Source organism: Erinaceus europaeus, chromosome 9 (genome assembly GCF_950295315.1).
Source record: "Erinaceus europaeus chromosome 9, mEriEur2.1, whole genome shotgun sequence".
NCBI classification, from domain to species: domain Eukaryota; kingdom Metazoa; phylum Chordata; class Mammalia; order Eulipotyphla; family Erinaceidae; genus Erinaceus; species Erinaceus europaeus.
The window spans coordinates 46,265,797-46,278,971 of NC_080170.1; the positions used below are offsets into that span (position 1 = coordinate 46,265,797).

General features: G+C 43.7%; 1 protein-coding gene across 1 annotated transcript in view; it reads left to right on the top strand.

Annotated features, from left to right (window-relative positions):
- The window catches only part of LAMC2 (laminin subunit gamma 2), a 73,584-nt gene that overhangs the window by 21,130 nt on the left and 39,279 nt on the right, over positions 1-13,175 (top strand). The window contains exons 2-4 of the mRNA XM_007523821.3: positions 1,926-2,114; positions 7,904-8,039; positions 10,632-10,730. Coding sequence (XP_007523883.1) covers positions 1,926-2,114; positions 7,904-8,039; positions 10,632-10,730 — 424 coding nt within the window. The remainder of the gene's footprint in view (positions 1-1,925; positions 2,115-7,903; positions 8,040-10,631; positions 10,731-13,175) is intronic.

A 13,175-nucleotide genomic window follows, 5' to 3' on the forward strand; every position in this document is an offset into this window, starting at 1 on the left:
GCATGTGGCATGAAGTGCAAGGACCAGCATAAGGATCTCGGTTTGAGCCTCCAGCTCCCCAACTGCAGGGGAGTTGCTTCACAGGCGGTAAAGCAGATCTGCAGGTGTCTATCTTTCTCTTCCCCTCTCCGTCTTTCCCTCCTCTCTCCATTTCTTTCTGTCCTATCTAACAACGACGACATCAATAACAATAACTACAACAACAATAAAAAACAACAAGGGCAACAAAAGGGAAAATAAATAAATATTAAAAAAAAGGAAGAGAGAGGAAGAGAAAGCGAGAAAAGAAAAGAGAACGCCTTTGTGTTTTCTATTCTAGATTTAACTCTGAAGTTAAACTTAATAGATCAGACCTCATAAAACTTGTGCCTGGACTTTTTGGTTTTGTGACTGATTTCTGCCAAGTCATCACAAGGACACACTGGCTGACAACCTGGCCAGCTGAAAGGTGACAAGAGCAAGAGGAACTCTACCAAAAAGGCTGCAGAGAAAGAGAGCGAATGAGACTTCACCAGTAGCCAGCTGGGAACTGCATGGGAATAATGTCTCTACAGTCAGCACTGTGAGCGCTTCTGGTTTTGGAATGAGACAGAGGATTTTTGTAAGAGTCTGGTGACTTTTAAATGTTGGTGAAAACTATTATTATTTTTAACTCCGTTTTGAAATGAAGCTCCTTCCAAGCACACATTTCTGTGCTTGACTTTGCTCTTCTAATAGTTAGCAAATAACCCCATGCTATAGAAAAAGGAAACAAATGATGCTTCAGCTGAAAGCATGGTGTCTGTTTGTTTGCCCACAGTAGGTATTGAGTATTTTGTTTGTATGTTATAAGAAAGACCGGAGGGGCCAGGTGGTAGCGCAGAGGGTTAAGTGCACATGGCCACATGGTGTAAAGTGCAAGGACCAAAGTAAGGATCCCAGTTCAAGCCCCAGCTCCCCACCTGCAGGGGACAGGTGTCACTTCATGGGCGGTGAAGTCTGTCTGCAGGTGTCTATCTTTCTCTCCCTTTCTCTGTCTTCCCTTCCTCTCTTGATTTCTCTCTGTCCTGTCCAACAGCAACAATAGCAGTGGCAACAATAACAATAACAACAAGGGCAAGAAAATGGGAAAAATGGCCTCCAGGAGCAGTTGATTTGTAGTGCAGGCACCAAGCCCCAGCAATAACCCTGGAAGAAAAAAAAGAAAGAAAGAAAGAAAGAAAAAAGAAAAGAAAAGAAAAAGGCCAAAGCACCACTTTGCCATAGGCAGTACCGTGGGTAGAAACAAAGGCTTCACAAGCACAAGGCACGTGCTCTACTGCTGAGCCATAGCCTCAGCCCTTTGTTTTTAAGAGCAAACAAAGGAACGTTCTTTTTAAAAAATTGTTTCTTTCTTTCAATAGAGGATGAGACAGAGAGACACCTGCAGCACTGCTCCACTGCATACCTGGTTAAGCGCAAATATTATTAGGCACAAGAACCCACACAAAAATCCAGGTTCGAGCCCCCAGCTCCCCATCTGCAGGGGGACACTTTATTAGCAGTAAAGCAGGTCTGCAGGTGTCTGTCTTTTCTCTCTCCTTCTCTGTCTCTCCTCCCAATTTCTCTCTGTCCTATTCAATAAAATGGACAAAACTTCTGCTAGGAGAAGTGGATTCATAGTGCTGGCACTGAGCCATAGCAATAAACTCAGAGGCAAAATTTTAAAAAAAAGTAAATTAAATAAATGGAATCTCCTATTCACCTATAATGAGGCAAGACACAATCCTGTCATCTAATTCCCTTTCTTCACTCCACCAAGAGCTGGAATTATTATGTAGTACCCTGTGCTGCACCATTAATAATAATAATAATAATAATAACAATAACAATAATAATAACAAACCAGTGAGAACTATCCCTGGCTTGTCTTTTGCTAACAACCTCCTTTTTCTCCTGAACCCTAGTGTGTGACTGCAATGGGAAGTCTGGGCAATGCACCTTTGATAGAGAACTTCACAGACAGACAGGAAATGGATTCCGCTGCCTCAACTGCCAAGACAACACCGAGGGCATTCACTGTGAGAGGTGCAAAGAGGGCTTTTTCCAACCCAGAGCTCAAGACCACTGCCAACCCTGCAATTGTAACTCTAAAGGTAATTGGGGAAGGGAGCAGGCCAGCAAGAGGAAGCAGCAGAGAATGGAGAATGAGGGGTGGAGAGGAGAAGCAGGCCAGGAAGGAGAAGTTCAGCTAGACACTGGTTTGTTCAGTGATTTGAAAGCAAATGTGTTTTTCTTAAGTTTGGCTTGTAGAAATCAGCTGGGATCTTTAGGGCATGTGGGTTTAAGTCTGAGTCCAAGAAGCACACTGTTTACTATATTTTCAAGAAATGACAGTCTCCCACTTGGGGATAAGGGACATATAATCTCTTCTCCTAGTGAGAGATCTAGAAATATTTGCTTCTAGAATTATTCTAGGCTCCTGTGCTACAATGTAGTGCTGAGAGAAGAGACAGGCAAGGCTAATGGCTGGCTAGTGTCTCGATGGGTCCTTGACAAGAGAAAATACAGTAACAAATAGGAAGCACTAAAAAGGAGACTGGTTCAAAGGATGACTCAGATTACTCTGGTTTTTTTCTTTCTAAAATATACCCCACAGACTTCATTCACAGTAGTGCTGGTTCCTCCTGCACAGGATTCTACCATACTCCTTATAAGCAGAGAGTGAAGAATGGGGAACATAGAATGGAGGAGAGGACATTGAGGTTTTTATTATTATTATTATTTAAATTTTTAAAGATTTATGTAATTATTTATTAATGAGCTGTCTGAGAGGTGGCACAGTGGTTAAGGCATGAGGTCCAAAGTTCAATACCAGCAGTACATGTGCAAGAGTAATGCTTTGCTTCTCTTTCTCTCTTTCCTCTTAGCTCTATCATTAATAAAGAAAATCTTTAAAGAGATTATTAATGACAGAGATGTAAAGAGAGTGATACAGAGTATCACTCTGACAAATGTGATGCCAGTGACTGAACTTAGGACCTCATGCTTGAGAGTTCAATGCTTTATTCACGGCACCACCTTCTAGACTGAGAGTTGTTTATTAATGATTGTTATTATTATCATTATTTTTGCCACTATGATTATTGCTGATACTCAGTACTTACATGATGAAGTCACTGCTCCTGGGAACCATCTTTTCCTTTTTCTTTTTTTCTTTCCTTTCTGTTTTATATTTGGTAGGACAGATAGAAATTGTGAGAGAAGTGGGAGACAGAAAGGGAGAGAGGAAAAGAGAGACACTTGCAGACCTGCTTCACCACTCATGGGGATTATGGGCTTGAACCCTAGTCCTTATGGATGGCAATATATGTGCTCAACTGGTTGTGCTACTGCCCAATCCCTGTGTTGTTTATTTATTTGTTTATTTTAGCTACATTATTTTCCAAGGTATCTTTCTTGGTGTTATCTGTTTCTCCTCTTTGCTGAATTAAAAAAAAAATAGTGTCCAGTAGCAGAATGTGGTTAAATATTAAGCCACCTTCAGGGTAGAGTCCCAATAGCGGACACTGACCCAGTGTAGCTCCATGGAAGCAGTTCATAGTAGTAACTTGCGCTCACGTGGAGTGGCTCCGGACGGGGTGGGGTGGGGTGGGGGTGTAAGCCTCCGACCCTCCCTCACCGGCTCTAGAGGCCGCGTGACTTCAGAAAGAGGCATTGGGGAATATTCTGGTAAGAACATTCGTTTATTTGGAGAAAAGTACAGGTCTTTATACTGAGTTAAACAAAGAACATTTTTTACATATGTCAGAAATTACAGGTTTCTTAATGGTCAGCTTGCCCCTATGGTAGGGGGCTGGTATGACAAGAATTGATGAGATACATAAAGGTCAAAATGATTAGTCTCCATGATGCAGGCAAGTTAATTATCCAAAGGTATTTGAGAGAAGCATAGGGGTTAAACCAGTAAGGTGAGGTAGAGAAGAAGAAAAACAAAACTTGATGTAAATCACAGATATCAAAGGACACAAGGAAATAGAATTTGGGGTCTCACTGCCTGGTGTTGGGGGTGTATGATAGAGCGTGTTCTCCTTTATGATCAAAAGGTGAAGTGGATGTGTGAAATTTGAGTGAACCCTAAAGCAGGCAACCATTTGGCCTGCTAGCAGGGGAAACTAAGTCTGAGAGGCTTGTAGGCTTTCTGTGAGCTTGAGAGATTAACAAGGAGAAACTGAGTCTGGGAGACTTTTCCCTCTTGGCTCATCTCTATAAGGAGAGAGGCTAACAAATGGGGTGTCTTTCCAGACCTCCATCCAAGGATGGGCAAGCTTCCCTAAGCTCTACCAAGCTTTCACATAGTCCCACAGTAACTGATAGAATAAAACAAAGGAGCAGGTTCTGGTCCAGCTATGAGTGACTAGTAGAATGTTGGGATGCCTTGTGGAAAACTAGCATGACCCCATGGTGACATGCAGTAGCAGACATGCCTGAGTGCACCAAAGCTGTAATTACAGCAGGGGTTGAATCAGATTTGCTCAACTTCGTGATACAGAATCAGCATCCAGAATCTTTTAAATGCTGCAGTTCTCTCAGGGAATCAAGGAACTCTCTAAAGAAAACTGTTTCACTGGGCATTTACCTTTGCCTCCCCCCCCCCCCAATAGTCCATATCTCTTTGGGTTATGCAGCTTCCTTGTGAGTCACAGAGGCCGAGTCATCAGGCAGAATGATCCAGGAGAATATGATTAGGATGCTTGTAATGGACTCAGCTGGAAAGCCTAGCTTGAAGACCATGTCCCTGATCTGGACAAATGAAGGATCTACCTCATGTCTCTTCTTTTTCACTGTGCATTCACAGTCTGCCTGGACTGAGAGCACCTGTTATCCCAAGGTGGATGTGTACTTACACCAGCCATGAATTCATGAATGGATACACATTTATATGGGTAAATGTGCATACATATAAATGCCCAACTTTGTCTCATATATGAGGGGCTCAAAAATGCAGTTGTATCATCTGTACTAAAGCCCCTTCAAGCCCTGTGAAATGGAGACTCTGTGAACTGAATTCGTGTATTTCATGTGGCATTAAAACCTTTAGATAGGCATAAAGCCAGCACTATTATTGATTTGAATTATATCTATTGGTGAATTCAGAGTTCAGGGATAACAGGTTGGGATGGGGAGGAGCAACTGGCTAATAATGTTTCTTTCAAGACAGAATATTTAATAAAGATGGGTGTGGAGAATAGGCTACTCAGGGAGCCATCCGAGGAAAGAGCATTCCTGAGGGATATCATAAAGAGGCTAAGAGAGTCATAAAGTACAGTTCCCCTTGGAAGGGAAGCATCTTAGTACTTTCTAGAAGCAGGGAGAACTGAGGAGCTGGGGCTTAGGAAGATGGTGAAGGAGAAGAGGTAGGAAAGTGAGTTCTCACTGGCCGAGCTGAAATCTTAATTAAATCTAAAAGGAGCACTCTGAGGTTAGGAAATATCCCAGTGGTGTAACACAGGACTTGTTTTTCTGAAACCCCAGCTTCCATCCTCACACCACATATGCTAGGGCTGGGGTGCTCTGGTACCATTCCCTCCTTTCCTTCCTTCCTTCCTTCCTTCCTTCCTTCCTTCCTTCCTTCCTTCCTTCCTCCTTTTCCTCCCTCCTTCCCTCTCTCCCTCCCTCCCTCCCTTCTTTCTTTCTCTCTTTCTTTCTATATTTTCTTCTTTCTTCCTTCCTCCATTTCCTCCACTTCCTCTTTTTTTCCCTCTTTCTTTTTTCTTTCTTCTCTCCCTATCTCTTTCTTTTTCTTTTCTTTTTCTTTTTTTTTTTAAGTAAGAGCACTCTGGCTTTTCTTTTCTTCTTTTTTTTTTTTTTTTAAAGAATTTATTTATTAATGAGAAAGATAGGAGAGGAGAAAGAACCAGATATCACTCTGGTACATGTGCTGTTGGGGATTGAACTTGGGACCTCATGGTCGAGAATCCAGTGCTTTATCCACTGTGCCACCTGGCTAGGGAGAAAGATTTGAATTAGGATCCAGATGAGAGATGAATTGACTGAGCCTGGGAAATAGGACCTGGGTCCTCAGTAGAGAAACTGTTATTTGAAAATCTCTTGTGTTCCATCAGCACTAAATCTGAAGAGGCCCATTTACTTAATGTGCACATATATAAAAGTCTTCTAACCAAGTACCCCAGTGTTCTCTCTCTTTTTTAAATTTTTCATTTATAAAAAGGAAATACTGACAAAACCATAGGATAAGAAGGGTACAGCTTCACACAATTCCTACCACCAGAATTTTGTATACCGTCCCCTCCCCTGATAGCTTTCCTATTCTTTAACCCTCTGGGAGTATGGACCCAGGGTCGTTGTGGGATGTAGAAGGTGGAAGGTCTGGCTTCTGTAATTGCTTCCCCGCTGAAGATGGGCATTGATAGGTTGATCCATACTCCCAGCCTGTCTCTCTCTTTCCCTAGTGGGGAAGGGCTCTGGGAAAGTGGAGCTCCAGGACACATTGGTGGGGTTGTCTGTCCGGGGAAGTCTGGTTGCATCCTGCTAGTATCTGGAACCTTGTGGCTGAGAAGAGAGTTAATATACAAAGTGAAACAAATTGTTGACCAATCATGGACCTAAAGGCTGGAATAGTGCAGATGAAGTGTTGGGGGAGTCTCCATTTTGTAGATAGCTAGTAGGCATATTTTAGTTATATTCCAAAGGACCTGTGACTTTACTAATTTTTTTTTCCTGAGCCTGAAATCTGATATTCAGGTGGATCCTAATTATTGTCTGGGGACCCCATGTTCTCTTTTAAAAAAAAATCACGGTCGGGACCAGGAGATACCTCACTTGGTAGAGCACATACTTTGCCATGTACGAGGACCTGAGGCTGAGCCCTCAGCTACCACGTAGGAGCATCTGCACAGGCAAAGATTCAAGAGAGAGGTGAAGCAGTGCTGTGGTGTCATTCCTGTCTTCTTGTCTTCTCAATCTCTCACTCTCAGTCGGTCAGGAAAAGAATCCACTGGGGGTAGAGGAATTGTATGGTTGTGGAACTCCAGCTCTGATCCTTAAAGGATGACCTTTGGTGAAGTAGAAGGTGGCTCGGTGGATAAAGTGTTAGACCTTCAAGTATGAGGTCCTGACTCCAGTCCCTGGCAATGCCTGTGCCAAAGTGACACTCTTGTTTTCTTGCTCTTTGTCATTTATAGACAAACAAATATTTGGTTTTTTAAAGATGCCCTTTGCCTGCCCATGCTCATTCACAAATTTACCTTGAAATCTCAAAGAGTAGATGATTTTTAAAAATGTTTTTATTTATTTATCATTAGATAGAGACAGAGAGGAATTGAGAGGGGTGAGGGAAACAGAGAGGGAGAGAGACACCTGAAGTCTTGCTCCACCATTTGTGCAGCTTTCCCCCTGCAGGTGGGGAACAGGGACTTGAAACTACGTTCTTGTGCACTGCAATGTGTACGCCTAACCAGGTGGGCCAAAACCTGGCCCCGATTTTTTTTTTTTTAAGATTAATTTTTAAGAGACAGAGAAAAAAGCAGAACATCCCCTTGGCACATCTGATGCTTCAGTCAGGAACTGAACCTCATGTTCACAAGTCTAACACTTTATCTACTGCACCACTACTCAGACTGATGGATGGACTTCTTTTTAAAAGGATGATTTAAGCTTATTGTTGGAACCCTAACAGACACGTAAATAAAAATGCTTTTCTGAGCACTTTCCATTTCCTCCCCCAGAAGAAGACACTCTGGGCTGTGGAACTCTCCAGGGATGGAGGAGCCTGCAGATGAGGTGGGGAGTAGCAGGGCGACGGCCTCTACTTCATCCTTCTGAGCTCCCACAGGATGGCAGTTGAATTAAACATTCTCCCCTGTGCCAGATGAATTAAACATTCCCTTTTCTCCTTTCTGTCCCCTTCCTGTGCTGGTTCCAGGTTCTCTCAGTGCTCAGTGTGACAGCTCTGGGCAGTGCAGCTGTAAGCCAGGGGTGATGGGAGACAGGTGTGACCGCTGTCTGCCAGGTTTTCGCACACTCTCGGAGGCAGGCTGCTCTCAAGACCAGAGGCTTCTGTAAGTACCTGTGCTGCTATGAGTTCCCATGAGCCAAGGTATCACCTCAACCTGAGGGACCAGCTGGGCTTACACAGCACCTACTGTGTGTGCCAGGCCTTGCTGGAACCCTTCACTCAGGATGTCTCATTTAACCATACAATAGCTTTACATTCAGGCCAATAATGAGGATCCAGAAATGAGCTTGGGAGATACAGGACTTGCAGACTTGGGAGATACAGGACTTGCAGACATGAGGGATCAGGTTTTGTTTATTTGTTTGCTTTTTTCAACTTCAATATCACTTTACTGAGGAAATGCTGATTCATAGAAATTTTGTTGCCACAAGGGCACATTTCCACATTTCCCCAAGACAGGCATCAAGACATTTTATCCTCAACCAAACCATCTTACTCCATTATAGGGACTTAGGTCCCCAATCTACTCTTTGTAGCCCTGCTTTCCTCCTTCTGAGTCCCCAGATCTGTTGTGGTAGAGTATAGTTCTTTGAGGATTCACCCTGTGTTGTCTTTTGCTTTGTTTCTTAGATGTTATCTTTGAGTGAGACCATCCAGTGTTTGTTCTCCTTCTGGTTTATCTTACTCAGTGTGATTCCCCCTCGTTCCTTCCGTGTTGTAACAAAGGAGACTATGCCATTATTTCTTACAGCTGTGTACTATTCCACTGTGTATATATGCCACAACTTCTTTAACCATTCCTCTGTTGTTGGACATTTGGATTGTTTTCAAATGGTGACTACTAGAAATGACATTTCCACAAATAGAGGTGTGCAGAGATCTTTTCAAATAGGTGTTATTGTGTTCTTTGGATAGATGCCTAGGAGAAGAATTTGATTTTTAATGTTCTCAGGAATCTCCAAACTGTCCTCCACAGAGAACTAATTTGCATTCCCAGCAATAGTGTAGGAGGGTTCCCTTCTCTTCAGATGTGAGGGCTCAGGTTCTATCCCTGGCACTACAGATGCCAGAACTAAGTCATGCTTTGATCTCACTTTTATAAAAGAAAAGTATAAATCTTTTTTTTTTAAAGGGGGAGTCAGGTGATAGCGCAGTGGGTTAAGCACAGGTGGTGCAAAGTGCAAGGACCGGCATAAGGATACTGGTTCGAGCCTCCAGCTCCCCACCTGCAGGGGAATCGCTTCACAGGCGGTGAAGCAGGTCTGCAGGTGTCTATCTTTCTCTCCTACTCTCTGTCTTCCCCTGCTCTCTCCATTTCTCTCTGTCCTATCCAACAATGACAACATCAATAACTATAACAATAAAACAAGAGGAAAAAAAAGCAGCAAAGACCACAAAAGTCTAAGGAAGTTACCTCTATAATTAACTAGATTGTTCCAGCTTGTCTCCACTAGATTCAAGCCTAGTGTTTTTTTTTTGTTTTTTTTTTTTTAATTTTTTAACCAGAGCACTGTTCAGCTCTGGCTTATGGTGGTGAGAGGGATTGAATCTGGGACTTTGGAGCCTCAGGCATGAGAGTCTGTTTGCATAACCATTATGTTATCTACCTTCTGTGCCTAGTGTGCTTTGTTGTTATTGTTACTGTAATGAAAGTTATCAGGCTTGCTTGTTTGTGTACATTTATGTTTAGAATTTTAATGTATTCATGAAATTACCATTATTTATGATGTATGCTTATTATAGTATGTTTTTATTCCAAAAATTACATGAACTAAAACAGCACATAGATAAGACCAATCATGATAAAAATAGCCATCACTAATTAAATAGTAGAGAAACAAATGGTAAGTTGGTAAGTTTGCTTTCTTTCTTTCTTTCTTTCTTTTTTTTTTTGCCTCCGGGGTCATCACTGGGGCTTGGTGCCTGCACTACCAATCCACTGATACTGGAGGCTCTTTTTTCCCTTTTGTTGCCTTTGTTTATTATTGTTGTTGTTATTGCTGTCATTGTGTTGGATAGGACAGAGAGAAATCAAGAGAGGAGGGGAAGACAGAGAAGGGGAAGAGAAAGATAGACACCTACAGACCTGCTTCACCCCTTGTGAAGTGACTTCCCTGCATGTGGGGAGCCAGGGGGGCTGGAACCAGGATCCTTATGCCAGTTCTTGAGTTTCACACCATGTGCGTTTAACCCGCTGCACTACCACCCGGCCTCCGTTAAGTTTGTTTTTTAAATGTCAGCTGACCCAGTCAACCAAACTAAACTCCAGTTTAGTGATGAGTTTCTGCTGCTAACCCCTCCTCTCTGGAGGGTGGACAGCACACAGTTCTTTCTTCTGGCAACACATCTATTGAGATGTGATTCACTGGTCAGGCAATTCACCCACTGAACATGTACAGTTCAGTGGGTCTTAGCTGCTTCTCAGAGTTGTGTGACCTCAGCGGTACCGTCAGCGGTAGAACATTTCCATTACTCCTTGAGCTGCCGACAGACCACCTTTGAGTAGCATTAGTGCAAGAAATGAGTCCTGGAAAGGTCTGAGAGAGATTTGCATTCTCAGGAAGAACTAAGGGGCAGAGAGTCCTCCCTGAACAGGAGAGTTGCTCAAGATGGTGACATTTACTGGTACACTCTTTCTGTGTATAGTTATAAGGCACTTGGAAACACTTCTCTTTCTGCTTCCTTTTTTACTCAGAGACCCTAGATGTGACTGCAACCCAGCTGGCATCTCAGGACCCTGTGACTCAGGCCACTGTGTCTGCAAGCCAGCTGTCACTGGAGAGCGCTGTGACAGGTCTGTATGAATGGTCCCCTGACACAACAGTAGGCAAGGCCCAAGAATTCATCTTTCGAATGCAGTTACAGAAAAGGACACTTCTTCTCTTCTTTCAGCCCTCTGTCCTCAAAACCTTTTTTTTCTTAATACAACAGAGTTTCCAAATTTATCTGAACTCTGTGTTTCTTCCACTGGTCCCTTCAACACTGAGGCAGAGACCTGGAGCCCCAGTAAGTACCCTCACCAGCTGGCTTAAGTCCTAGGTGGTCCCTACAAGCACCTACAAGGTGGCACGCGGTAATGAGGCCACATGACCCAGCCTGCTGTCAGGAAAGACCTGGCCTAATTAAAGAGGTTGGGAAAATCCTAGTAAGAGCCAGTATTTCAGCATCTGGCCATAGAAAACCATCCATCATGTGCAGAAGAGGAACCGCCCAGGGCTGGGTGGTGGTTGCATGCACACACATGAACCAGGCGAGATGTCAGCACCCGCGGGCCCATGCCATGCTAGGGCAGGTGGCGAGCAGGAGCTGTGTACCCTCTGCTGCTAAATGTGCCTTCTGTGCAAACTGATCAGCCTCTAATCCCTGCTCCCCTGCAATTAATGTAGGCAGAGGGTTGAGAGACTGGCCCAGAGGTACAGTCCCCCTCCATACCTCTCCAGCTCCTTAGACAAGAAAGCAGGACTCTGGCATCCTGCCAATCACTAATATCTAGGCAGAGACACTTTCCTAGCTTGTGTTCCCAGAGGGATCTTTGCAGCTGAGGTGGGGATAGGGAAACAGTGTAAGCATAAAAAAAATAAAATAAAATAAAAAGAGGACTTGAGGGACCTGGCAGTGGAACAATCAACAAAACACACAAATCACCATGTATGAGGACTCAGGTTTAAGTCCTTGGTCCTCACCCTATAGGGAAAAAGCTTCTTGAGTGGCAGAGCAGACTGCAGCTGTCTCTCTTTCCCATTCCCTCTCTCCCCCATCTCTCCCTATTTCTCTCTTTTTCTATCATAATTAAAACAGAGGGGGCAGGGAGAGAGAGAAGTTGGTTTGAAAAGCATTTTTTCACATCAAAATATGACACAGCAACAAAGGTGGTATAAAACAAATGTTGTCATCAACACCACTAATGCTGTGAAATAAACTTTTGCTAAAAGTAGATCAACCCAGTGGCAGCCCCTCCCTCCTGCAAGTGACCTCAGTTCTGACTTCCCTGCCTTTCTTCCCAAATTATGACCCAAGCACACCCCTCAGTATCTGATTCCTTCCTCCCTCCTTGTCTTTCTCCCCACTTTTTCTGTCACTCCCTCTTTTCCTCCTTGCTTTTCAGTCTCCTTTAAAGATTTGCTTATTCAGAGAGAGAGAGAGAGAGAGAGGAATTCAGCAATGGGGATTGAACCTGGAATCTCAGACTTGCAAATCCTACACTCTACCCACTGAACTCAGGTGGTTCAATCTCTTAATCTACAGATTTCCTCCATACAAACCCCAAGGGTGATTTTAAACTCTTACTTTGCTGAGAGGAAAAAGAAAAGCTAGTCTTTTTCCTATTATTCTTGGATGCACCTGCTCTTGACAACTCAGCTTCTTTTTTTTTGTGACTTTGCACAACCAGCATATCCCTAACCCAGGGCCCTATAGGTTAGGCCACATGATTTTGAGGTGGACACTCCTGGGTTGGGTCTTGTCTCAATCGCTTTCCAGCCACATGACTTCAAACAAGTTTCTTAACCTTTCTCACCTTTTTGTCTTCATCAAAGAAATTAGACATGGCAATTCCTAGTACACAGAGGCATGGGAGGACTAAATACATAAAGTATCTCCTATATCACAGGTGCTAAATCTATGTTCATTGAAGTTGTCATTTTGCATGGAAAGATGCCCTTCACTTGAGTACAGAAAATATTCCTTACCAGTTTCCTCTGTCCTTTTATTTGTAACCTCAATATCTGGGATTTGTCAGGTGGCAGTGGTTTCCAGAGAAGCCCCTGGACAGCTTAGGCTGGGAGCAGAGGTGTGAGGCCAGCCCCTCACATCTCTGCTTTTTTAATGCACCCCTCAAGTTCCTTGTCGCAGCCTCACAGACTTTTTCTCCAGACCAGGCTGGCATTAGGGGTGATGGATGGAAGGAACCACATTAGGGACTGGGAAGAAGTCAGTACAGTTGAAGGATTCTGGGATGGAATATCTGCTTCTCCCTCTCCCTATTTTTGTCCCTCTCCCCCCAACACTTGTTCCAGGATGGGACCAGCTTGGCATATCCCTGCCCTACCCGAGTGACCTGCATGCAGTCCTTCCCCAAGACTGAGGGCTAGCCAAGTTTCCCGAACACACATTAAATAAGACTCTGCTCTGCCAGACTCTGGGAGTGGGGTGATGAGTGCAGCATGGAATTTCTACCCCAGGAGTAAACAGAGGCCAGCGTGGGAGAAGATCATCATGTGCTCTCTAGGGGTTGAATAGC